Source organism: Trachurus japonicus, chromosome 24 (genome assembly GCF_045865225.1).
Source record: "Trachurus japonicus isolate A0001 chromosome 24, Traja_1.0".
NCBI lineage: Eukaryota > Metazoa > Chordata > Actinopteri > Carangiformes > Carangidae > Trachurus > Trachurus japonicus.
The window spans coordinates 3682362-3710201 of NC_140930.1; the positions used below are offsets into that span (position 1 = coordinate 3682362).

At 40.8% G+C, this 27840-nt stretch overlaps 2 protein-coding genes across 2 annotated transcripts in view; one reads left to right on the forward strand and one right to left on the reverse strand.

Moving 5' to 3' along the window:
* cfap61 (cilia and flagella associated protein 61) overlaps positions 1 to 20036 on the reverse strand; it is a 64569-nt gene extending 44533 nt beyond the window's left edge. The window contains exons 1-14 of the mRNA XM_085771680.1: positions 19892 to 20036; positions 19210 to 19360; positions 19041 to 19117; positions 17948 to 18015; positions 17726 to 17846; positions 16689 to 16821; positions 14873 to 15050; positions 14171 to 14297; positions 13103 to 13142; positions 11783 to 11919; positions 11386 to 11512; positions 8516 to 8593; positions 7080 to 7289; positions 4955 to 5083 (exon numbers count right to left, since the gene is read on the reverse strand). Coding sequence (XP_085627806.1) covers positions 4955 to 5083; positions 7080 to 7289; positions 8516 to 8593; positions 11386 to 11512; positions 11783 to 11919; positions 13103 to 13142; positions 14171 to 14297; positions 14873 to 15050; positions 16689 to 16821; positions 17726 to 17846; positions 17948 to 18015; positions 19041 to 19117; positions 19210 to 19360; positions 19892 to 20034 — 1719 coding nt within the window. The 5' untranslated portion in view covers positions 20035 to 20036. The remainder of the gene's footprint in view (positions 1 to 4954; positions 5084 to 7079; positions 7290 to 8515; positions 8594 to 11385; positions 11513 to 11782; positions 11920 to 13102; positions 13143 to 14170; positions 14298 to 14872; positions 15051 to 16688; positions 16822 to 17725; positions 17847 to 17947; positions 18016 to 19040; positions 19118 to 19209; positions 19361 to 19891) is intronic.
* Positions 20037 to 20937: 901 nt separating this feature from the next.
* crnkl1 (crooked neck pre-mRNA splicing factor 1) overlaps positions 20938 to 27840 on the forward strand; it is a 29753-nt gene continuing 22850 nt past the window's right edge. The window contains exons 1-9 of the mRNA XM_085771781.1: positions 20938 to 21113; positions 22418 to 22570; positions 22703 to 22794; positions 23443 to 23601; positions 24516 to 24682; positions 25883 to 26061; positions 26157 to 26327; positions 26892 to 27083; positions 27724 to 27783. Coding sequence (XP_085627907.1) covers positions 21066 to 21113; positions 22418 to 22570; positions 22703 to 22794; positions 23443 to 23601; positions 24516 to 24682; positions 25883 to 26061; positions 26157 to 26327; positions 26892 to 27083; positions 27724 to 27783 — 1221 coding nt within the window. The 5' untranslated portion in view covers positions 20938 to 21065. The remainder of the gene's footprint in view (positions 21114 to 22417; positions 22571 to 22702; positions 22795 to 23442; positions 23602 to 24515; positions 24683 to 25882; positions 26062 to 26156; positions 26328 to 26891; positions 27084 to 27723; positions 27784 to 27840) is intronic.

A 27840-nucleotide genomic window follows, 5' to 3' on the forward strand; every position in this document is an offset into this window, starting at 1 on the left:
CTGCAGCTGTGATTCACCTTCAGTGAAATACGGATTTATGAAAGACATGTTTGATTTTTGCTAATAAAAAGCCAAATAAGTTACATACTGGGGCTTTAAGGTGGAAATTCTGCATAGTTCCTCTATTAAACACATTTTAGGTCTTTTCTTAAAAATCAGAGTCTTTAGGCCAAATTGTGATTTTTTTTCTAAAGATCTGGTGAATCATCATCAGTGTCCCATTAACAGAGTGTTTGCTCTACAGTCAGTCGTAACACACGGTAACAGCAGCTTCACATGGTAATGACATGGAGACACGCGGGGTGGGGGTGGGGGTGGGGGGGGCATGTGACCTGACAGTTAAGGAACACTTTTCCACAACAATTACAAAAGAGTCCCGCAGGAATCACGAGAACACGCCGTTCTCATCCCCCCTCCTCCCTCCTCTTCCCCCCTCCACACGATTCCTCCACCGCCCGGTCCTCGCCCAGCGATCTGAGGCAGCTAATGGCTCCTTCATCATCTATAATTAGGCAGATTGGCCCCACAATGCACCTTGCTGGATCAAAACAGCACCGAGCGAAGGAAAGAAAAAAAAAAAAAGGAGGGGAAACCCGAGGGTGGAATTAACCTTTGTGTAATATTCTAATAATTTCCATGAGAGCCTGCATGTCCGACATCTGTCACACACACGCAGACACACACACACACACGGACGTCCTGGCTCAGGGCTTCACTGTGGCAGGAAAATAAAAGGGGCCTGTTGTGTAATAAATGTATGAACACATGAGAACAAGTGTAGCGGCCGCCGACACAAAAACAGCTGATACATTAGAGCTTTGGACCTGAATTTAAAACTTTGAAACCTTTTTAAATTGTTATTATCAAAAATATTCTGTAAAACTTTAATTTACAGGACACTAATTACGTGATAATGTCACGTAATAGCTAAGAAATAACAATTAATTGCGTCATAATGTCGAGAAATAGCCTAGAAATAAGGATTGATTGTGTAGAAATAGCATGAAAAACATGAGTAATCTTTTGCCTTCATGAAAAACACAACATCACTATAATTGGCCGTTATTCCGTGGCTATTTCTTGACATTATCACGTAACTGACGTCCTGTGAATTAAAGGGTTACCAGATATCCTACCAAAGGCCATTTGTTTTGTTTTGCGGTGCAGAACATCTGGACTGAGCCACAGCTGTGACGGCAGCGGCACAGATAAACAAATACGGATATTTACATGAAAATGTTGCTGCTTCATCGAGTTATCGAACCGTAATCAGATCAGATCGACACTGATCTTGAATCTTTGTGTCGCGCGCGGCGCCGCACACTGACATTTATGAGGCGTGATTATGAATTTTTCATGCAAGCGACCCGACACTTGTTGTTATTGTTGCATGTTAAACGCGTTACATGCCTGCGTGCATCCATCTGAATACTGTAGGAATTAACAGGGATGATGATGGTGATGGTGATGAGGTCACCGGGAGAAACAAAGCTCCCGTCTCATCTGCATCATGTGCTGCTGAGGAGCAGGTGCAGCAGCTCTTATCAGGCTGGAGATGCCTCACCTTTCACACACACACACACACATACACACACACACACTCACACTCACACACACACACACAATGACGGCGGCTCTGTTTAATATGATCCTGTATTGACAGAGAGGGAACAGGTGCTTTAAATTAGATTAATCTTCCCAAGGCTGCCATCAGGAGGCACAGAGACAAAGCTGGGAGGCAACAAGGCTCTTATCTGCACCGCAGCCTGGAAATCAGGACGGCCATGTTACCGAGGTGAGGCAAGAGGGGGGGGGGGAGGAGGAGGAGGAGGGGGGGGTAGATGGAGTAAAATGAACATGTGAGTGTTCACTGGTGACACCTCGGCTCTAAGGAGCGCTGTCGTTAACATGTGGTAAATATCTGAAGTGCAGGACACGGAGATGAATCACAGCTGAGACTCATGATTCACCGCTGCATCACTACACCTGTTGATTTGAAAGCTCCATGTTTTTACATTGTTCCTGTGTTTTTACCTGAAGTGTAAAAAGGAGAGGAAAATATACACTGCTCGTCCAAAAAAAAGAAAAAAAAGAAAAAAGGCACGACCTGGATTTAACTAAGCTTATGGGTCAGAGCCTCCCATTGGAAAATTACTGCATGGATGCAGCTGGCAACAAGTTATTTAACCCTAACTGATGCAGTCTCATTTCTTAAATAATCATGTTGGAAGACACATCCTGTGGTCGTGGAGAAGTTGTTAATCTGTTTCAGAAGGGTCAAATTGTTGGCATCAATGACTGCAAGTCTACAACTGAAAATGGACACTTTTGAACAAAGGTGGAACTGTATTATTCTCTATTTGGAGGACTAATGGAGGAATATGGGTTATTAAAAGACTGTTGTGTATCTCTAGGATTGACATTGTACTGCTGTTACTCCCTTTGGTGCGAATATCTATTCTCCGTGCGACTTCTCTTTATGGCATTTCTACTGCAATTTATGTACTTGTATTTCAATGCATAGGGTCCAATGTCAGTGAATGTTTTGTTTTGTGGAAAAATTTTAAAAATTGTTGGCATCAAGCAAATAAAACATCTAAGGAGATTACTGAGACTATGTAAATTGGGTTAAGAATTGTCAAACGCATTATTAAAAGCTAGAACAACAGTGGGGAACCATCATCATCATCATCATCAAGGAGGAAACGTGGTCAGAAAGAAATCTTGAATGATCTGGATCAGCGATCGCTTAAACGTTCGGTGAAATCAAATCGTAAAAAAACAAGATTGTAGTGACGCTGCAGAAGCTTATCGAAACGATGCCACAGCTAATGTGTGCCGTATTTAAATCTAAAGGCGGAGCAGATTTCAGAATAAAACACTCAGAGAAACCAAATCCCGCAAGTTGTTGGATGGTGGGTCCAGGTGGTGAGGGGGCGGGGCTTTGTTGTGACATCACAAAGTGACAGGAAGTCCTGACGGCTGGTTTTAAGGCTCAGTTTCTGAATACAGGCTGTGTGCATTTCTCTGTGGACTGAGGCTTTGATACTTTCACAGTATTAATATAGAACCTAGAGCTGCTTTATAATCACACTACACAGAGTTTATACACACGATGCCTCTCTCAACTGTATTATCTGATATCTAACCAGGAGGACGGAGACGTCAGGGATACGGAGGAGGAAACTCACACCTCGACACTTGAACCGACACAAACTCCTTTCATCACCAACACTTGAAGTAGCACAGTAACTCCTTTCTGCACCTTCAGCAGACTCTTCATCTCCTTTCACAGCTTGAACCTTAATCTCAGTTTCTCTCCCTGAACGTTAGTCTAATGAAAATACTTGACATTTGGACTTTCGTCTACTTCTTTCAGCGGCTTCGGCTTCACTTTCAACTCTCGTCCGTCGCGTCAATGAAATGTGTTTGTAAAGCTCAGAAATATATTATATAGTAAAACGTCCTCCGCAAGTTTGAGTGGAGCTGAGTGTCCTTTCACTGATATTAAATGTTATGTGGCCAAATGTTGTTGAAACCAAATGAAATGTAACTTTACTTTCTAGTTGAGATTTGAATGGATATATGTGATAAAGATACAATATTTTGACATTTTTTAACCATAAATGTCTCTCTGTCACTGTCTCACTTTGGTTTCTATGATGTAATTCAATAAGTTCCAGATAATTCAAATAGTTGTACTAAAGTATCTGCTTGTATTAAACCACCTGAATAACTTGGTGTCACCAGTGGGAGGAGACTTCAGCAGGTTCTGTGTTGTGTTCTTCTGTTCAATACAAACTTTGTTTACATTAAAGGGACAATGAGGAGTTTGTATTTGGTTTTAAAAGAGTCTCATATTAATGTGGATGAATCTACGTTACCACTTGTTAATGGCTCCATTTTAGATAAATATATAGTTTTGTCTTTATTGGTATTTTGTTGTTATTATTTAGTGGTCGACTCGCCCAGCATTTCCTACTTTCAGTTTCCTGGACGCTGCCCGGCGGGTCATGGGAATAACGTCGCTGGATCGCTAGTTGGCATCGTTTATGGTCTGAACTACGACGGTATCTGATCGTCTTCAAACCTCTGACTTTGATTCTTAATCAATGAAAACATTCTTTGCAAATGTTTTCGCTTTTGTCTGTCTTGCGCCGGTCCAAGAATTTTACCGTGCGCACGGAGGCTCATGGCAAGGCAAGGCAAGGCAATTTTATTTGTATAGCCCGTTTTTACAAACAATTTGTCTCAAAGGGCTTTACATGGCATCATAACAACATCCTCTGCTCTTAGACCCTCACATCCACTGAGGAAAAACTCCATAGAAAACCCCTTTAACAGGGAAAATGTAGGAAAAATCATGGGAAATGTAGTGTGAAAACACTTCATTTTCCAAAACTCCTCGTAGTCCCTTTAAATATGGTTTAGATTTTAGATCAAATCATCTTTTCTTTTTAGCTGAGGAGGAATAATGTAAATATCAAGACACGTGATTATTATGAGGACTGGTACTGGATACAGTGAAGGTATTGGTTTGGTCTCGGCCTTAAACTTTAATTTTCTTTAAACTTAAATGTTTTATATGAATAAATATGTGTGAGGACTGATGCTAAACTTCAGATAAATATTCAAAATGTATATTGTGTAAATTTGATGTGTTTGGGTGTAAAGCGGATACATCTTTATGTTGAAATGTTCATTCCATCATACTGAGCTTCCTCTGCCTCTGTGCTGGACTTTCTCTCTCCCCTGAACCGTCCTCTGTCCCTGCCACCGGTGGCTGCTCTCTCCCTTTGAAACAGCTCCGCCTGGTGGCCGCCACACCACCACCACCACCACCACCACCAGCCCCCCTCCTCCTCCCCCCCTCTCCCTTTCCCTCTCCCTCCATCAGCTCATCTACATTCCCTGGCAGGCTGCTCCCCCGCCGGCCAGCTGCTGCCGGGCCCACCTGGTCCTCAGTGATCCGCCTGGACGGGGCGTTGCTGCCAAGCTCCTCCAGTGGGTAGATGATCTGGCGTCGCGGGCGCACGGGAACCGCACAGCTGAGCACCCAATCCAGATGGTGGACGCAGGAATTCTGAAGCAGGAGAAGGAGAAGGAGAAGGAGAAGAAGGAAAAGAGGGCAGAGAGTTAGAGTCGGAGAAAATCCCCTCGGAGGTTAAACAGGAGGGGGGGGTTGGCTCTGGAGGCGAGGTGATAATGAGCTCTGGTGAAAAGGTTAGATGATGATGCAGAGTTCACACTGCCGATTATGGAAAAGGAAACGTCACCCGGATCTTCTCCTTCTTCCTCTTCTTCTGCCATTATTGTGTTTGAAAAAAAAGGAAAAACCCGTCCTCTTCCAGTCCTGCTGCTCGTTTGTGGAAGGTAATTAGCAGAGGAAGTGGAAGAGGCCTCTACGCGGTGAGGAAATGTCTTATTATGGCGTGGAGAGGTGGAGCTGGCAGCGCTGTCGGCACCTGCTGCCCCGAACCCCGGGGACCGGCGCCCGCTGAGGGCCGCACTCTGCAAGAAGAGCCCCGGCTTAAAGCTGCAGCGGCTCACATGGACAAATCCCTCTGTCAGGCTCATGTGTAGATAAATAGAGTTTATATCACTGCTACTGATCAGTTTCTTCTGATCTGAGCTCTTATTTTCATTTAATTTTAAAATAGATTACTTTGGACATGATTCAAAGCTGTGCTCTGTTGTGGCTCCACCTGAACCTGAAGGACTTCATATTAACAGATATCAGATCAGATCAGCCAGGGGTTTGGCAGAACACCCTGTAGAGATTGTGGCTTTTGTTCAGGTTGTCGTTTGGTGTTCTTTACGAGAATAGAAAAAAGAGATGTGTCTGTTTCAAAAATTTAAGTTTAGTAAAAGAAAATTCAATTCCATCCATCACATTATTCTGTAGAAAAACAATGTGCTCCCTTTCTAAGTTGCAGCTCTTATCCGAACACTTTAGCTGTCGGTGATGTCATTTAAATACTTGAATTAAAGGAGCATTTTCAACATATAATGCATGATGATGCTATGAAATTCAAAAACCTACTAAAACTATAGAACTTAACTTTAATTCATTCATAAATTATGGCTCTTACAGTAGAGATTTGCTGTTTTTCAGGGCCGCAATATTAAATGAATCTTTTATAGTCCAATATCTATTTTAACCAGAACTTAAATTAAAGGGATAGTTCACTCAAAATTGAGAAAAATCGCATGAGAATAAACAGGAAGCTCCGGTTTAATTTACTCATAATTATGATGATATTTGCATATTCAAGACCAACCCTGACCTGATAGAAAACTTAAAAGAATAGTTCACCCAAAATTCAAATTGCACTCATTATCTACTCACCCTCATGTCGACTAAGGCCTGGGAGAAGTTTCAGAGTCCTCCGTGCCTTCTCGTGATTACTGACGCCGGCCCAAATCACGCGAGATTTGGACGGACCAGGAAGAGGAGCTTCAAGAAGCTTCCGCTACAAACAAGCTTGAAAAATAGACTTATTTAATTTTTTTCGGAACAATTTCGCATTTCAGGGCTTCAATACAAGACGGACATTACATACGAGCAGCATGGAGGTATTTGGATGTTTTTTGGTGTGTCTTTTTGTTATGAAGACAGTTGGTATCCATTTGCAACCGTTATATGGACATGCACTGCTACGCCGAGACCCCCTGTAACTCAGAGAAGCCACGGAGGACTCTGAAACTTCTCCCAGCCCTTAGTCAACATGAGGGGGAGGAGATAATGAGTGCAATTTGAATTTTGGGTGAACTATTCTTTTAAGTTTTCTATCAGGTCAGGGTTGGTCTTGAATATTCAAATATCATCATCATTATGAGTAAATTAAACCGGAGCTTCCTGTTTATTCTCATGAGAAGAAAACCTTCCACCTCGTGTCTGATGACTGGATCTGACTTTGTGTGATATTTTTTACAGTGTAGGCACCGAGGATCATTACACTAATGACAATCCGCATCTGAGCAGACATGCACGCTGCTGGCTGGAAGGAGGGGGTGGGGGCCGTGGCCTCGGTGATGGAGGGCCAGCGAGGGCCTGAAGGTCCCGGCGGTGCACCCACCTCCTGGCTGCTGCGTCCGGGGGGGCGGAGCCGCTGGTGCAGACAGGACCTGTGGGCGAGTCGCAGCACCTCCCGGAACAGGTGTCTGGTGCAGAGCTGGAAGGAGGAGCGCAGGGCGAAGTGGCGGAGCTGAGCGTGCTCCTCGTAGCCGTGGTGACTGAAGTAGATGAAGTTCTCCAGGTTGTAGTGGGCGCGGAGGAACTCCACGTCCTGACACACACACACACACACACACACAGACACACACATTCAGACAAATACATGGACTTTACATTTCCTTCGTTTCATTTCCTTTAAAATCTAACTCCCTGTTGAACTACAAACAGTTATCACAACAGCATTTTTACATATTGGCTTCCGTTTATGCACTTTACATGTATTGCCATCTTGCTTTTATCCTGAAGCACATTGAGTTTATACTCATCATATGAAATGTGATAGAAATAAAGTTGACATTAAAGGGACAATGAGGAGTTTCTATTTGGTTATAAAAAAGTCTCACGTTAATGTGGATGAATCTACACTACCCACACTTGTTAATGGGCCCATTTCCGATAAATATATGGTTTTGTCTCTATCGTTATTTTGTTATTATTAGTGGTGGTGGAAATGCTGGGCGAGCCGACCAGCGTTTCTTTACTTTCGATATTTGTGTCTTCACCAACTTCTCCAAATCATTCGTCCCCTCTGCACTCAGACTTTTAAATTCTTCATTCTTCATCGTTTACTCTTTTTTCTTTATTTCTTAATTCTTAAAGCAATGTGTTTTGTAAATTCTTTCAATTATACAGTAGGCTCTTATATCTATTATCCATACTAAGCTCCATGTTGTCTGATGTGATGTATTGACTATTTATTGTGGGCTATGTGGGCTATATGAACCACGACAACCTGCTGCTCAAAACTAATTGCCTAATGGGATTAATAAAGTTGTTTGAATTGAATTGAAGTGTTTATATAAATAAGACTCCTCACTCAAAAAAGTTTGCCAAAATATAGTCAGACTGAATTACACAGAAATGTCTATAGACTAAATGTAAATGTTTGACTTTTAAAAAAAATTCTATTAGAATAAATTACCCAGTTGCAAATGCGTAAATGTGATCTTACTGGATTTATAAAACTAATATATTACATTTTAAAAACCAAATGTGGGAATTCTTGTTCTGGATAGGAAAAAAGAGAAAATCTGGGATTGTTTTGTACTTTTTTGCTCAAATAATGACCAAACAATAGATATTATCAGATATAGATATTATCAAAACTGTTGATTTATCATTTTAACACCCAAATAGGCACTGAATAAATGTGTCAAACATTATGGGAAGAGCTTATTGTTGAAACTTTGAATCATTATGTAAAAGTATGTAAAAAATATCTTCATCTGTACAGTGAGGACATTTTGCATCCAGGTTCACCCGAGGACTCAAACGTACCTGCTCGTCTCTGATGATGACGACACCGACGACCCGACCGTCCACCTGGGCCACGAAGGCCTGCAGCGGCACCGAGTCCTGGACCGAGACGGGACACAAGACAAACAAGACAGGACATTTCCATGTTGAGTGAGTGTGTGTGTGTGTGTGTGTTGTGTTGTGGTGTGTGTGTTCAGCCGAACGTGAGCGTGTGAATGCACCTTCTCAGTCAGACCGGCGCCATGAATACACATGAAGCGGCTGCACTCTCATTTTGAGAAGTAATTATCGGTGCTGGAGCCGCAGCAGTGACAGCTGGGGTGTCAGTCAGAGAGGGAAAAAAAATCCGTTCAGCTGAATTCTCACCAATCTGTTCCCTGGCAAAAGTGCGATATTCCTCTTTAGTCCAAGACAATCATTACAGCAGCTCAAGTCGCACGCCGCCGTCCAAAACAATCATCATTTCAGTTTTAGGTTAAAAAAGGGCCGTAATTAGAATTACAGCCCCGATATTTTCTCACATTTTTGACAGTTAAAATTCTTCTTACTATGAACCACAGTGTGGTCCGTGTTCATTTGGCAGCGGTGAGTTTTAGTGCACGTGCAAACAAGAGAAAACAAATAGAAAGAAAATAATAGTTATATTTGTAGGAGACTGCAGGACAACATTAAACCTGCATAAATCACACCGAGTTCCCTGTTGTGATCAGCTGACTCTACAGTGAAACCCTCATGATGAAACACTGTTGTATTAGACTGCGTTAGTTTTCATGTTCATAAAATTGCATTTGGATCATTAAAACATTTTTTTACACCTCATCTGTGATGTTCGACTTGTGTTTCTTTTAAAATTGTATTATAATATAGGCCGATTCTACCCTGAAACTATTCTCCTCAGCTCTCAGTAAAGTGTCTACAAAAGATTTGTTTAAACATCCTGATAGCGCAGCTGTAGCTTTAAAGTCTCTTACTGTGTTCTATCTATTTATGTTATTAAATACTAAATTAAAGCAGAAGTAAGCGGAATGTTTGTGTTAATAAAAGTCTTAAATAGTTATATCTTCCGACGGCAATCTCTTCTATAGAGTGTTTGGTCTGAAACACGGGTCTGTCAGTCACTCTGCTCTGCTGTAAGCCGAGGAGAAAACTTTCCTTGTATCCTACAACCTTTATCCAATGAGGAGAGAGAACGGCATAAAGGGGCGGTCCTCTCTGTGTGTGCAGCCAAGGGATGCGCGTGAATGTGGTGACGTAGGGACGAGGGCGGGGACTGCTAACTCCATCGGCTGACAGGAAGTTAGACAAAACCACCGGATCGCTTACTTCTGCTTTAAAGGGACAACGAGGAGTTTTGGAAAAGCGAAGCGTTTTCACACTACATTTATGAGCCTCCGCGCGCACCGTAGAATTCTTCGACCGGCACAAGACAGAGGCTGTTTTCGAAACCGCATACTACCGTACTGCCTACTACATACTGCGTTATATGTACTGTATACTGCATACTGAATGTGGGATTCAGTATGCTGCTTGAGCAGACCGACGCCGTTATCATCACAGTATGCAGTATACGAGTTTCCCAGAATGCATTTCACGGCAACCGGTAGCAGCAGCTGTAAACAGGCTAAAAGCTGTTTTATTTCTCGCTCTAGCGCTGTAATTATGTAACTTTATTAAGTTTTAATATTTTTTCATGCGAGAAAGTAACTGTTAAGACCCCAAATATACGGCCAGTTTATCCAAATGACGGCTGTTTAAAAGTTTTCTCCGATGTTTTTCGGAGAAGTGAAGCTCCGCAGCGACCGGGACATCACAGAGGCAGCAGCCGGTCTGCAGAGCTGCTCGGCCGGCCAGCACTACGACGTCATTCCGGAGGAGAAAACCATCGCTAATTAACTTACCCACAGGTTTTTAAAGGTTTACCACCGGCTGGTTAAATTATTTTTAGGAGAAAAATGTTGGTCTCAGTGATGAAATCTCAATTGTGGCAGTAGCATTAAGTTAGTTTGTTTGAATGTAAAGTGAAGCTTCTTGTGTGTAAGCAGCGCTGCCTCGGGGCTCTGGAGCCTGACGTTACGTACAGAAATCACCACATTTACAAAAAATAAATAAATATTTTACAATGAACCGATCAGTCTGCATGAAGTTTTATTTTATTAAACTATAGTTACGGTACACGGCTACACTACCGTCTTTGGTTACGCTCTGGTTACGGTTAGACGTCAGGGGAGCGTTGCATTGTGGGATACAGTAGGCGATGTAGACTGGTCAGATGCATACTGGAGATATTTTCCGAATCAGTACGACATCCGGGAACTTTTCGCATACTGCAGATTTTGCTTTTGTTCGCATACTGCATACTACATACTACATTTTGGCCAAATCAGTACGTACTAGCAGTATAGTATGCGGTTTCGAATACAGCCAGACTCATGTTTTCATTCATCAAGAATTAAAGTCAGAGGTTCAAAGAGGTTCAGTTACCGTCGTAGTTCTGACCATAAACGGTAATACGGCGGCGTTTTTCTCATGAGCGTCCGCGAAACCGAAAGTAAGGAAATGCTGGTCGGCTCGACCAGCATTTCCACCATTAATTAAAATAACAAAATAACGATAGAGACAAAACCATATATTTATCGAAAATGGAGCCATTAACAAGTGGTAACATAGATTCATCCACATTAATATGAGATTTTTTTATAACCAAATAGAAACTCCTCGTTGTCCCTTTAAGGCAAAACTGTTCTGAGCTCAAAGTGAAAAAATAAGTCAACTCAGAAGAACATGAAGTGATTCAATATATAAACTATATAAAAATGATAGTTATTGGTCTGTATGGAGGAGGAGCTGAGTTGCATCAGCATCAGGAGCAACCAGATGTGTTGTTGACTGACCGGGCCACAGCGCCTCCTGTTGTACCAGTCCAGGTCCTGCAGCAGCGCCTCCTGTCGTCTCAGGCCTTTGACCAGAGCGGCGACGGCCGGTCGGTCTGCAGCCACCGCCGGCCTCACCTCCACCGGCCTGAGGAAACACAATACAACCTGAGGAACGCTGCATCTGAATCAATCAGCGTCGTAACACATTCTGATGTGGCAGAGAGCAGGTGGAGGCAGGTTGGCACTTGGCAGGTTGAAGGGTTTTGGGGAAACTGGGGGTAAAGATGTGTGAGTGGAAGGTCAGGAGGAGAGGCCGAGGGCATCTGGTGGACGTCTGAAGAATGACAGCTCAGTCTCATGTAAATTAAATGTGGGGGGCCAGATAGACGGGGGGGATGACAGGGAACAGACCCACCTCAGTCCTTCGCGGCGGAAAACGTAGAGCTCTCGGAGCAGCAGGCTGGAGGGACGGGCCGGCACCCGCAGGAAACTCTGCAGCAGAGGAAACTCAGGGGAAAGAGTCGGGACGGTGATGATGCAGAAGTCCAGGTCCTGACGCACAGAGAGAGACAAAGACACCAACACTGTGCTAAGAGTCAATACGTCACAGTTTTTAAACAAACATTAGACATTAACACCTTATGAAGAACCACATCCCGTCTTACAACACCAGCCCAAAGTTCGGACACATTCACTGGTTTCTCTTTATTTTTTATCACTTTCTACATTGTAGATTCAAACTGACGACATCAAAACTATGAAGGAACACATATGGGGTTATGTAGTAAACACAAAAGTGTTAAACAAGGCAGAATATGTTTTATATCTTATATTTTTTAAGAAAAAAAGAGAAAATACCAAGGCCCTCATCTTGAATGAAAATATTTAAATGCCTTTATTGCATTAAGGGCCAAACGTAGTAAAAAAGACGCTTCGACGCGTTTCGGCTGAGAGGGTTAGCCTGTCTTTTACTATGTTTGGCCCTTAATGGAATAAAGGCATTTTAATATCTTTATTCAAGATGAGTGACTTGGTATTTTCCCTTCATTCTAATGACCCAGCCCTTCACCAAAGAGCACAGTCTTAACAACAGAAATCTATAGTTCCAGGCAGCACTCTTTGGTGTTTACTACATAACTCCATTTGTGTTCCTTCATAGTTCTGATGTCTCAGCCCGCTCCGCTGTCCTGCTACAGGTTGGTCTGGTTTTTGTTTTGTTGAGGGAAATGAGTAACCTGGCTCATAATGTAAGTATAGTAGTTAAACTATAGTAATTAAATACTTCTGAAATAAAGTAATCAGAACAATAACTTGATTAGGCTCCTTTTAAAAGGAGTAATTAGTATTTCAAATAGTTTTCCAAACTAATTTGCCCAACACTGCTTCTAGATCCTTGTTTTTCACCATGCATCATCAAAAAAATACGTGTTTGAGATGAAATTTGTTGTTTGTATGTGTAGTTTTAAGACTATAGGCTACATTTACTGTATGATTTACATAATCTCCACGGGACTTTAGGCCCCCAATGGAAACACAGATGACATTGAGCTTTTAGCTCCTGAAAAGAAAGTTCCTGGAACTTTTGGTGAAAAAAACGAATTATTTATGAATCTAAAATGTAGTAATAAAAGATAAAGAATGTCTATGAGAATCCAGGTTTTTACAGTTTACAGACACAGTGTTTGCACTTATTGTCTTGGAGTCTTAAAACCTAACGTGCAGAGATGATACTCACCGGGAAAAGTTTGAATAAATATGGAAGAAAGTCCACTGATCTGTAAGAGAAGAGGAAGAAGAAGAGGAAGAAGGGAAGTGAGAGTGTTTCTGTGCCAGTTTCAGAACCGGAGCCAAGCCGCCGTGATCACTGTGGCGGAAACAACTGGCCGACCAATCTGCCCCTCCGCTTCCAGCTCGACTTTCTCGCCTTCGCCGCGCTGTCGCTTTAAGCGCAGCTCTCATTAATAACATGCTCACTCTCGGCGGGAAGCGAATCGACTCCATATTCAGTAACAGCTGGGAGGTGTGGCGGCGGCGAGAGCAGCGCAGCGGGGGCCAACTAACAGTCACTCTCCCTGCTTTAACACGGCATATGACTGATGTGAGGCTGGACGGCTGCCACCGGAGCTGCAGGAGCACCGACGGAAAAAATAAAAAATCACCAAACTGAGGGAAACTGAAAACTTTTGAAATATACCTCCATTAAAAAGTGGGTTTCTTCCTTTTCTTTTTAAAAAGCATCTTTTCTTATATTTTCTTGCCATATTCTGCAGATATTTCTACTGCAGTGTTTCCATTATGAGGTTACCAGTCAGAAAGTGTTTACTGAGCAGGGTCGTATTTAAAACCCCATTTAAATTGCAAGATTTTAATTTCCTAAAAATGTTCTCTCCCCACTGTGATTGGAAATAAACAAAAGAAATCATTAATACATTAACATAACATAACATTAATAAATGCAAATTGCAGCAGCAGGCTCCAGCAGGTCCCATGTTTATCTCCATATGTTAATGAGAAGAACCAGAGGGGAGAAGAAAAACCGATGTAAACTAAAAAAAAAGCATCAGACTAAAGAGCAGAGCTGCTATTTCTGTTTAAATTACTTTTTTTTATCAACAAAGACAAAAAAACTAACAATGTGTCTTTTCAGCAGTTTGTGGTGACTGACAAGTTTTTTAACAAACAGTTCACAGTGTATTTATTCTGGACTATTTTCAGCTGTGGATTAATGTAGACAGGAAACTGTTACAGTAAAAAAACACTCATCATATGAGTGAGATTGATCATGTAAATTTAGGAACTTTACCTTGTCTCGTAATTCTTGTCGATGATGAAGAACTCGATAGAGAAAGCATTGGGTTTGTCTGAAGACCCTCCACCTCCGGTTTCCTGTTGAGGGGAGCGACAGTTCAGTTCAGTTTTATTTATTGCAGCTCATAGGATCACATAGGAAAAAAAAAAGCATTAAAACATAAACATAGAAACACAAAATGACATAGAAACATAAATACCTTGTGCACAGACAACGATTGTGTAATAAATATAAGAAATAAGGCACTGTATCAGATTAAAATAAATAAATAGAAATCACTGGAAATCAGGGCATAATAAAACATGGAAAAGTGAAGTGCTCTGTTAGGTAGGGTGTTCACTCTGCATCCAAATTGTTGAGAGTGAGACAGAGCTTCAGTTGCCTTTTTGCATGTACTTATGTATTGTGTGTTATATGTGAGAGAAAGTGTGTGTGTAGTTGTGTGGCTTTTGGTTTTACTTCTGCTTTGTTTCCTTTTGTGGTTTGATGGATTAGACAGGAAGTCTAGAAGAAGGAAGTGGTGGTGGTTCAGGCTCTTTATTATACAGTGAGGAAAATTACTATTTGATCCCCTGCTGATTTTTGTCCTTATTTCACTTGATCAAATGTAAATTCACTTAAAAACTAGAGACCGTCCATTTCTTTGTGAGGGATCAAATACACATTTTTTTTTATACTATAACAGAGGTGCTGTGCTGTGATCAGTTACCTGCTGCTGTGAGCCGGAGCTTCCAGTCCGTCTCCGTTCCTCCTCTTTGTCAGAACGATCAGGTTTGTACAAACCGTTGAACTCACTGAGCTGGAAGCTGTCGCCCAGCCGCTCCACATCCACATCGGACGAAACACTGATGAAGCCGACAGCGACGCCACCGGTCTGTGCAGAAAAAAACACTCTGCAATCCATCACATCTTCACTCAGGAATCAGCTGTAAAGTTTCCACTTTAATATCAGTAGTTAGTGTGACGTATAAACAGTTTAAACAGTATGACACCTAGTGAAGGAGAACCTGTACATGTGTCAGGCGGAGGTGTGTGAGGATCATGAATGAAAAGGAAATGTGAACATTTGCTTTACAAGTCGATTTGTGCCCTGAAATTTTCTGTTTGTGCTCCTAAAATTTCAAGTTAGGGGCCAGTGTTGGGCACATTGCTTTTAAAAAGTCAGAATTAACTGAGTTAGTAACTGAATTTCTACATTATAAAAGTAACTAATTGCCAGGAAAAGTAACTATTGTGTTACTTTTTTATAAAATGCTCAAATATGTCAAATTACTTGGACTCGCCCCACTAACCTCTCGTTTATCTGGAACTAACCAACTCACTCAGTATCCCTCCACACAGGCAGGAATACTGATATGAGTGAGTTGGTTAGTTCTTTTGATGCTTTTGATGGACTGGAAAAAACAAAAAACAAAAACGTATATAATATATATCTGTAATTTCCCAGCTTGGGATCAATAAAGTGTATCTATCTATATAACGTACTACACTTTAACAGGTGTTTAATTGTTTTGTGACAGGACTTGTTGAGTCAAGTAACGGTGCATTTTATTGTTAACCCCCAAACTTTTTAACTTGCAAGCAAAGAGGACTGATTTATAAGCAAAATTATCATACGTTTTTACTTACAAACATTAGTTTTGATTGATTTTTTTTATTGAAGTTTAAGAAATATTATATATTTTTTATTCTCTTCTGCTCTCAAATCTCTTTTTTGGTTGCAAACCTTTTCTATTTGATTAAATAATAAAGAGACAATTGTCTCTCCATAGAAACTTGAAAGATCTGACTCAAAGCAGCGCCCCCACATGTTTAAATGGTTTTAAAAATGTATTAATACATCTCGATAGATTCATTATGTGGCACTGGGTTTACAGAAATCACACTCTCTGACAGATAAAGCACTAGCAGACACTTCTCTCCAGAAGTACAATTAGCCCCAAAGACAAAAACAGTTTCCTTCTAATGTAAATTCCATATAACAGCAGTTGAGGGCCCTGAGCGGAGGGAATAGACCAAACCCTCCTGGGCGATGTTGGACTGTTTGTTCTCTGAGCGCTGAACATATTCAGACAAAAAGCCCAAAATGCTTCAGATGTCTGGACACAATATGTTCAGTGAGAGCATGTCTTGGCCAAGTATCAGCTCGTATCTGCCATATGCTGCCGCGAACACATGTCAGCCCGACTGGCAGGGTGGAGGGGAGGCGTGGGGGTGTGTGGAGGGGGGGTATGGGGGTCTGTCGTCTCCCTGGTCCCGAGGGAACGGACCCCAGCAGGGTTTCTGACAACCGGTCACACAGCACAGAGCCGCTATTACATCACCTTTCAGACTGGAAGAGTGGATCAGAAATGACTGGGAACAAATCACATCAGTCACATGAGAGAGAGAGAGCACAGAGTTTTATCGTTTCAACAGCTGCTGTGGATTACAGTTCCTCTCAACGCTGCTCAGCCAGAATAAACCCTTAAAATAAAATAAAATATTATAAAATAAAAGCAGAGTAACAAACCTCACAGACAGCAGCGTGGTTCGTTTCATTCTGAGCCTCTATGACCTCTGCCAGGAAGTACGGCCGATCGATCACCGACGACAGCGTTGTGCGTTGTTTAAATATGCGCATGATGTCATCGTGATCGTCAACCCTGAAATACACAAAAAAAAAGAGAAAAAGGGACACTGTGACTTATTGGGCTCTGGTTGTGTTTCTCCAAGTCTTCTGGATGTGGGGACAAGATCTAACCCAGTGAAGTGGACGTCCTCATGTCCCCGATGACAAACTAAACTAAACCATCCTGGGTATTGGGTAATAAGTTAACACTCCCTCCTGTTTGTCTTGTCTTTTAACAAGGAAACATGGACGACACAATCTACGATCTTCGGTTACTCTGCAATTTGTCGTCTCAAATGTACGAACTGAACCGGGCGTTAAAAGCATTTAGCTGGCACCTATAATGAACTACAATATAAACTACAAATGACTGCACTGATTGCACTTTGTAATATATTTACCTGTCGGCCTCCACTGTCTCTTTTAACCACATGGGGCTTGCAATTTTAATTTCATTTGTACCAACGCTATGAATGACAATAAAGGCATTCAATTCAATTCAATTCAATTCAATCTCAACTTCAAGTCCTTGTTACACTGGATGAGTTTAAAGTTCTGGTGAAATCTTTGCAGTCTACCTGGTCTGTCAGCAATGTTGTTTATTACCTGTTTATTGTTTTTAATGTAACTATGCTGCTGCCCACTTGACCAGGTCTCCCTTGTCAAAGAGATCTTTTTTGATATCAATGGGACTAACCAGGTTAAATAAATATATAAAGTGATTATGAGTTCTGTGCCCAGAAATAACAAACACAGATTTTTTTTTAACCAAGTTACAGCTACAGAAGATCCATGTACATAAAATTCTGCTGAAAGCCAATTTGCAACACAGACCAGAAGGCAGATGTTCACATGCATACACACACACACAGCTGTGAATGTTTTCTAGCCAGATGCTGTGTCGGTGGGGGAGTGGAGGGGGGGTCGTGTGGAGTCACCTGGCAGGACGGACCAGCATCCGTGGACAGTGCTCCGCTCTGTGGCAGATCAACGCTGCACACTGTGGCTCCGGGTCGGCCAGCCGCCGCAACGGCTCAAACAAGCCAACCAGCGCTGGCTCTAAACACACACACACAAACACACACACACACACAGGTCACACACGTGGGTCTCAGAGGATTAAAGCTGAAGTTCACGGTGAGTTTGAAGCAGCTCTTCACCCAAGTGTTCGACGTCCGGGCTGAGCAGGCAGATGTGTTCCAGCTCTGCCACCGCGTTAAAAGCAGCCCTAAAGAACAGAAATAACATATTAGCTGCACATGCACCTTTATGGATCTAACCCATAAACACCTGCTGGATCATGGTCATTTTACATTTTAGCCTCATATCACTGCTACACCACACGGTGAATCACATATACCCACAGCCAAGTGAAACAGAAAAGATGGTGATACTCATCCAGCCTCAACACATGACTGCACACACACATCCAGAGGCAGGTTTAATGATTTCATACGTTTAGTTTCACATAGTTGAGGCTCCATGTCTGCAGCTCCAGGCCTCCTTCCTGGTTTGGTCCAAACAGGAACCTGAGGGCGGAGCCAGTTTAAATTCACAGGCCCAAGAAATGGACCAGACCAACGGCTGTACCAGCATGGGGGGGTGGGCGGTCTGATTTACTGTGTCTGTGTTGTTTCCCCCCCTTTTTTTTTATTTCCAATGGCCTCATCAGCAAGTATAGATAGATATCAATGTCTCCCTCCTTCAGGTGTTGTTTGAATAAAGATTTGTCTGGTTGACTCTTTTAACAGTTTTGATTGTGACATGTTTTGGGTGAAATAAACCCCTGTATATGAAAAATAAATCTGAGCTAACTTGGTCTATAACAACATTTAAGGTTTTTTTTTTATTCTGCGTATGGCTTCTTATCTCTTAAAAAAAATATGTTGCAGTTGTATGGCGACATGTTTCAGACCTAAGAATTTATGAGAATGATGCGTAGATGGCTGGTCTGCAGCCATTATTTTAATTTATCTTATTCTGTTTTTTCTTTTTCTTCTTTGTTTTTAAACATATATCATCTAATTTGTGAAAAGGTTTCTTGAAAAAAGTGGTTGACAACATAAGTTTTGCCCCATTTCCTTCAGGAATTGCATTTTGTTTGTAGTGAACTGTTTTTATTTTTTCTCTCAATGAATGAAACAAATAAACGTATGTGGTGAAACGTGAGGAATTTGGAAAATGAAGACTTCAGATATGAATCCTGCAAAAAAGCCGCCATGTAGAAATAAATCACACTTTTTTTTTATATACCTCATTATCTCATTTGCACTTGCTGCAGCAAAATCCGGCTGCGCCACAAACAGGTGGAGGAAGAGTGTGTTCAGTGGCTGCAGACAGAGAGAAAAAAAAGAACTGATAACTATTAAATCCATTAATCAAACTCTAACAACGCATTATTATCTTGTGGATGATGACACACCGTGCAGTTTTTGGCGCTGAAGTGTTTCTGCAGGAAGGGTTCCCAGTGAGCCTGATCCACCAAACCTCCAGCAGGGTGGTCGAAGAAGGCGGCGTGGGCCAGGATGTCGTCCTTTTCATTGGCCAGGGTCACAGCCAGGTTGGCTTTCTCTCTGCACGGCCCCAGAGATCAGAGGAAAATAAAAATGGACACAGATACAAAGGTGCTATGATCATCTCACCACCAATTATTGTGTTTTTAACTGTTGTTTTTACTGTTGTTTAAGTTTTGCTATTGATTTTTAACATATTTGTCATCTTATTGTAAAAGCACTTTGGCCGCCCTGTTTCAAAGGGCTATACAAATAAATATTGATTGATTGATTGATTGAATTAAAGTGACTCTAATCTTTGTTGTGTGTTAAATAAATGAACATGAAGAATAATCAAATGAGTATATTCATGTAGGGTATAGTAGTATAATGTGCATAGCAAAATATGCCATATATACAGTTAAATTAATCCAGTTTAACTGATCCAGAGTTAAGTAATTATTAGTAAGTTTAAGACCCAACGTATTGTTATGGTTCTCAAAACTTATTGTTATGCACAGCCTCTTGATATTAGTTAGACAGCTCTTCTGAGATATGTTGCTGATTTCTGGATGTGAACAAAGTGCTAACAGTGTTTTGTTTTTTTCTTACAGGAGCTGAATAACATTGACTCTTCCAAACACCTCCAGGGCAGAGGGGCTGATGAGGCTGTCGATCCCCTGAGCATCCGCTGATTCACTTCTCCTCACGGACACAGTTTCCTCTTGACCACAGTCTGAAGTTATGGTCTTCATCTTCACTGGAAAACAGAGAGACACAACAACATCACATTAAAAACAACGACAACATGGTTTTGTTTGTCAGCCTGTATACTTGCACGAAGATTGATTTTACTCAATTGGAAACAAAAAGCAGCACCAATTTATTCAAATCTAGTTATGACAGATGTTATGAGACATTTAGAGCTGGAGAATATAAGATTTTTACTAAAAGATCAGGAAAGAAGGTTCTTTATAATCTGGCAGCCATTCATTGGTTATATTTATATATAGTAGGCTAATAGTAATAGTCTGACAGCAAGTTGTAGAAGTGTTCTTGACCCTCAGTGTAAGGAAATAAATTAGTTGTTTTTGCTTTGTTTAGTGTTTCTTTATTCTTCTTTTTTTTGTATAACGTTACTGTATAATGTGTGTATACTTAAGCTCCTTTATCATATTCCGTTGTGACCTGTTTGTTTATTTTGATTTTGAGATACATAATTTAATTTAACTTTAATGAACTTTATGTGCAAATGTGTATGATGTTTGTATATAAATAAAAATATGCATATATAGAGAGATACTATCTGTTGTGTATTATGCTCGAAATGAGAAAGATCTAAATGATGACAGTTGAAAACAACAACGACGACGAGACTTTAAATTAGTTACCGGTAAGCAATTTAACAAAACAAAAACTAAATAGAGACACTTTTTTAAACGTTTAACAGTTCTTACCTTCCGCGGGTTTCTTTCGACGTACAAAACCAAGTGTTTTAGCTTTAACTTTCTATTTAAAGTGGGTTAAAGTTAAATAAAACGTCCCGTAGCATCGATAAACAGGTAGTTGGCTCAAACCCCGTTTCCATAGTAACAGGACGCTGCGTGCGCCCGCCGGAAGTCGACGCTGCCATGGCTCTCGCAAAGCCTTCTGGGTAACGTAATGGCGGCTGGCGCAAAGTGAGACAGAAACGTTTCCTTCGCCTGTTACAGTTTCTTTATTTTTTCGTTGTTGAGAGGTTTAGAACATATTTTTGGTGTCTTTTTTGTAAAACCGGGCCAGCAAGATGGCGTCAACCGCGGCAGGCAAACAGCGGATACCGAAGGTGGCGAAGGTAAAGGAACAAAAACAAAACAAAACACGACAGAAGACAAGAGCCATGAGTTGACGGCGGCTAAGCTAAGCTAATGCTAACGGACAGAAGTAAAGTTTAAGAAGAAACAAACTTGTTCAGAAAACACCCATGTTGTGTTTTATGTTCAGATATGATGCGTATGTAAAGCTGAATGATAACATTAATGAAATAACATGTACAGGAGGGTCGTAATAACAGTTAATGCTACTTTCCCTTTCAGCTAACTGTGCATGCTGCTCTTTTGAAGGATTTCTTTAGGCTTAACTTAGTTTTTCATATTTTTTAAAAATATGTTATAACAGATATGTCAGTTTTTGTACCTGAAGTGTTAGCCTAACTGTTATTTCGTCACAGCTTTTGCTTTGGCACCATATATCTCCTCCTGACTATCTCAAAGACATGCAGTACTGAAAGATTCAGGAAATCCTTAAATCCTGTTGCCATCAAAATGTTTTGTTAGGTTATACACATTTACTTTTATAATTTTATACTATATCATTGTTGCTGGACGATCTGAATTTCCCTTTAGTTATTAATACAGTATTTTCTATTATATTCTGTATAATTAAACTCTTCAAAATCACACAGGTTTTCATCCATACAGTAAAACACTAGCAATAGTAGATGAAGTGAAGGGTTATTTATTATTTGTATTAAAGCTTAGGTAAGTTTAAAGCCTATATTTAGGTACTTAGCAACTTTGTATACCTTGGCAGAGGTGACAACAACACTTATAAACAAAAATCACACACCAAATTGAATATTATATTGCAATAGCACGTGCATCGTTTCTACTTCAATGCTATATAAATAAGTATGTCACGAAAAAAAACCTTCCAAAAAGTCTTGTTTGGAAAAACTTGATGCTAAACTACAAAGTCTAAACTTAAATAATCCAGGAACACACTCATATGTCTCCCCTCCATCGTACAACATAAAATAAACCCTCTCTTCTAGTACAAAACGTTCATAACAGATGGATGGAAACTTTATAGGGAAATTTTGGTTCCAGTTGCAGCCAGCATATGCACAACAATGAAAAAACACAGAAAAAATAGTGCCATAATAAGGTTAACCATGTACAAAACTAGCAGTAGTTGCATCATCTTATGTGAATTATTAATTAAATGACCAGAAAATAATTGAAAACATAAACACAAAATCAGTTGTCCTTCCCAATCAGCTTGTTTTGACAGTGTCAGAAATGATAAAGTCGTCATGCTCACAGCCGGAGCAGCATCATATTAATAACTGGTGAATGTCTTGTCTTGTGTTACTCTCAGGTGAAGAACAAAGCTCCTGCAGAGGTTCAGATCACCGCTGAGCAGCTGCTGAGAGAAGCCAAAGAGAGGGAGCTCGAACTTCTGCCACCGCCGCCGAAACAGAAGATCACCGATCAGGAGGAGCTGAACGACTACAAACTGAAGAAGAGGAAGGTAAGTGGTGATGGTGGTGGTGGTGGTGGTGCACTGCGCCTGCGTAACAACTGGTGAAATGTCTGCATGCTGCAACCAGAGGCACAGAAGACGCAGAGACTGAAACTCTTGTGTGTGTGTCTGTTCTTTCAGGGGTTTGAGGACAACATCAGGAAAAACCGAACGGTCATCAGTAACTGGATTAAATACGCACAATGGGAGGAAAGCCTGAAGGAGATCCAGAGGTACGGTGCTTGTTTTTACTTCTTTATAAAGTATCAGCTCATCAGTTTATTCTTCAGGAACCAAATCCTGATCATTCTCATGTTTAAAATCCATATATTTTTATATTTTGGGTAATTTTAGTAAAGCAGGGTATCCGCGGGGTCTTAAAAAGTCTAAAAAAGTCTAAAATTTTAGGCCTTAAAATGTCTTAAATTCGTTGAATTATTGTGTTCAAGTCTTAAATAATTTTAGACAGGTCTTAAATTTTCTTATGCCCATCATGGGCGAGCATTTCACTCACATTTGACCCTTAAAAAAATACATGTGTGGACCGGGAAAATAGTTTACTTTAGGCGTTCTCCTTAGGAAAAATGTTATCGTAGAGCCGTAGTGCTTTATTGAATGTATTTTCAACTGCAAACAATCTTAACACGCAACTTATACGTATATTGCAATTAATTTCTAATTTTCTGACTCAGCGTTTCTTTTGTACGTTTTTTATTTGTCAGGATAGGTCTTTCATCCATAATGGTCTTAAAAAGGTCTTAAAAAGTCTTACAATTGAGCTGGTGAAACCTGCAGAGACCCTGTAAAGCTAACACAGAGGTTCTGTTCCATCAGAGTCGGTCTCACTGTTTCTGAGCTGTACGTTTTTCCTCTGGTTTCAGGGCTCGCTCCATCTACGAGCGAGCGCTGGACGTCGACCACCGGAACATCACGCTGTGGCTGAAGTACGCCGAGATGGAGATGAAGAGCCGCCAGGTGAACCACGCCCGCAACATCTGGGACAGAGCCATCACCATCCTGCCCCGCGTCAACCAGTTCTGGTACACACACTGCCTTTAATTTACCTGATTGTTATTATATGGAACACATACACAGTCCATATGTAACTGTTCTATCAAAATGAGTCGGATGTCGCAATGTTCTATTTTTAGATAATCAGCTGATAACGTGGAAAACCCATAGAAAATCAAAAAAAATATCTTTATTAATTATCTAATTTCAAAGCCATAACATTCAAAAACAATCTCCTAAAGTTTCATAGTCCAGATAATTGAGAAAAGGCACGTAAATGATGATTAAAGTTGACTTGCAACTTTAAAACCCTCTGAAGATGAGCGTTGCATCGGTGCAAAACATGAAATATCTCCTGAACCGTTCATGATAGAGACGAGCTGTTAACTGCAACTGAATCGCAGGATTCTCCGCTTTCCGACGGTCATTGCCTCTATGACAAGAAGGGACCGTATAGGGTGCGTGTAATCACGTGGTACAGGAACAGATGCCAGAGTCACTGGCAAAAACTTTAAATGCAATTTTCTCAGGTTTTAGAACGGAATAAGAGAGTGAAATATTTTAATTCAAATGGCCACATCTCGAAAACCATCAAATGTATGACTTTGACTAGGGTATCATTTTAAAGCTTATTTTCTAATCTTTCCATTGATACCAAAATGTCAACTTTGAAATTTGGGTCACTGTGACTCATTTTGATGGATCGGGTCACATTATTTTCTATTGGACTCTGTTGCTAGGAAGCGTGATCAGCTGTTTACATTAGAAAATGCAGAAGGATGAATATTGTAGTTTATTCACTATGGCTGAAGCTCTGTGAAGCTCGCTGTGTGTCTGGCCTGTTGACATGACCGTTCAGATCTCTCAGGTTGTGGTTTTCTCCTACAGTTCATCATCCTGTTTAGCTTCTTATTGGCTGACGGTCTGTCTGTGCTTCCATCAGGTACAAGTACACCTACATGGAGGAGATGCTGGGGAACGTGGCCGGCTGCAGGCAGGCGTTCGAGCGCTGGATGGAGTGGGAACCCGACGAGCAGGCCTGGCACTCCTACATCAACTTTGAGCTGCGCTACAAGGAGGTCGACAAAGCTCGCACCATTTATGAGAAATATATCCTTTTGTTGTTGTTGTTGAGAAGAGAGAAGAGCTGAGAAGAGGATCTGAGGCAGCCAGAGATAGTTTTAGATTTAGTTTTAGATTTAGACCAAAACAGGGAATTATGGGTCGTATGTTTCAGACATGAACTCAACTCATTTCCATAGGATCATGGATAATACCGCCCATCCCATTCATTAAACACTGGACAGATTTAAGAGCACATTCAGTAACAGATACAGACTCCCCTGCTTTTCAAGAGAGCGCTACAAAAAATAATTTATACCTACCACATTACAGCTGTAGAATTCTCTGATTTACTCATATGCGCCCTTTAAGGGATATTTCAACATTTCAACATCATTTCAACATAATCCCTATAGTTTCAGGAGTAGGTTCGTTACCTTAAATTGTCGGTTCAAGCTATTTTCAGAGCTACGCTACGGAGGCTCATGGGATTTCTTTGGTTTCCCTCATCAAACTCATCAAATACACAATCCAACAACTCCACAACGCTCTGGTGGACAAGTTGTGACCTGCACATTCACCACGCTATGAGATAATAACACAACGTTACCAGACAGAGTTGTTTTAGAGGTAAATTCAGAGACTGTTGATGAAAAACTGTCCCTGAAGGCAACGTGCATCAGCTGGTTTTGCATGAATTTCCCTCTAAAACAACTCTGTGTGGTAACATTGTGTTATTATCTCATAGCGTGGTGAATGTGCAGCTCACAACTTGTCCACCAGAGCGTTGTGGAGTTGTTGGATTGTGTATTTGATGAGTTTGATGAGGGAAACCAAGAAATCCCATAATGAGCCTCCGTAGCGTAGCTCTGAGCAGCTCACGGCTCTGCTCCGCCGTTCTAAAAATAGCTTGCACCGACAATTAAAGGTAACGAACCTACTGCTATGACTATAGGGATTATGGATAATGGGCCAATCTGCCAAAATGTTGAAATATCCCTTCAAATAAAAGAATCTATTTAGCTGACAAGAAAAAATGTTGAAGATGTTTCTATTACAGAATCAAGTATCATCCGCACATAGTAACTTTATTTTGTCTTTTTACATTCACAACATTGTTTTTATACAGAGCACAGGGGGAAACCAAACTAAACTTTGCTGCCGTCAAACGGCCTAAACGTGTAAATCAAAGTGCCGTTGGATGATGGTTTGTGTGTTTTATGTAAAACCTCCTTAACTCCGCTGCACTCGTCATCGTCCACCCTGAAGTGAAGAACTGGATCAAGTACGCTCGCTTCGAGGAGAAGCACGGCTACGTAGCTCTGAGCAGGAAGGTGTACGAGAGGGCGGTGGAGTTCTTCGGTGAGGAATATGTCGACGAAAACCTGTTTGTGGCCTTCGCCCGGTTCGAGGAGACGCAGAAAGAGGTTTGAGACAGATCATTGTCTTGTATGAAGATGTAAAATAGGAATAAGAGAGCTATTAAACCTCGTTGACTGTGTTGTCACGCCTCTTTTTACAGTTTGAACGCGTTCGGGTGATCTATAAATACGCCCTGGACAGAATCCCCAAACACCAGGCGCAGGAGCTGTTCAAGAACTACACCATGTTCGAGAAGAAGTTTGGAGACCGGAGGGGAATCGAGGACGTGATCGTCAGCAAACGGAGGTTCCAGTACGAAGAGGAAGTCAAGGTATAAACATAACAAACACAAAAAAATCTAAAACTACACATGATGTAACCTTACGTATTTACATATTTAATGTTGTTATACGATATGTTTTGACTTGGATGATAATAATCTAACAGAGTGGCACCGATTTAAATCCTCTACTTCCTAACGTCATCAATCAAACTTTATTTGTAGAGCACTTTTCATACAGGAAGCAGCTCAGAGTGCTTTAATGATAGACATACACACAAGAAATGCTGTCTAACACTCGACAATTTCATACTTTGCAGTGGGCAAAACACTAGAGAGTGGATAAAAACTAAGATAAAATAGGTAAATGTACAGAAGAGCTCATAAAAACTTATGAGATAAAAACTTAGAAATTATGACTTTTTTCTCATAAATTATGACTTTTTAATCTCAGAATCAAAAAAACAAAAACTCAGTTGTTGGCCCAAATGCTCTTCGTATAAATGGAATCAAATAAAAATAAAAACATAAAGATAGAATATACTAATATATGTGTAATAAATAAAGATGCTGCATAAGAAACCCTGTGACTCATGTTTCCCCGTTCATCCTCAGGCCAACCCACACAACTACGACGCGTGGTTCGACTACCTGCGTCTGGTGGAGAGCGACGCCGACCCCGACACGGTGAGGGAGGTTTACGAGAGAGCCATCGCCAACATGCCGCCCATCCAGGAGAAGAGGCACTGGAGACGCTACATCTACCTGTGGATCAACTACGGCCTGTACGAAGAGCTGGAGGTCAAGGTGCGTTCACACACTGAAAATGCAAAAAGAATAAAGCAAAAAAAAAAAAAAAATAGAAATTAATCGTATCTGTAAACTTAGATCACAACAAAATAAAGAAAATGTAAACCAAGAAAATCCAAAATTAACTGTAGAAGATCAATACATTTAATTTTCCATATTGAGAAATTACATTTTTTTTTTATAAAGCACGTATGCAGCATAATAAAAAATTTCCAGGACAGTTGTTCCAGATGTTAAACTCTAACTTTGAGTTCTGAAAAATTGTGGATCAACCTCCCTCTGCAGATTAAGACTGCACAAACATTTTGCATTTTATGTCTTTATGAAAAACACATCTTTTTTCCGTGGCATTTTAGTTTGGATTAATATAAAGTGACTTCTGTTTCATTGTTTTATTGCATGTTTTTACTGCACATTACCTGTATCCTGTTTATATGTTTTACTTGTGTGTTGTACAGCACTTTGGTCAACCTGGGTTGTGTTTTTTTTTATTTTATGTAAGTCTTTGGTTTGTCAAATAGTAATGTTCCTCTTAGCTTATATCTGTTTTTTATAGCTTTGTATTGACATGTAATCAACTAAATCCTTGAATTTCAAAATTCATAATGTTAAAAACATCTTCTTCTTTCTTCTTCAGGACCCTGAGAGAACCAGGCAGGTGTACCAGGCCTGTCTGGACCTCATCCCTCATAAAAAGGTGATTTATTTGTATTCTATCGTATATATTTTTTTATCTATTAAGATAAAAATGTTT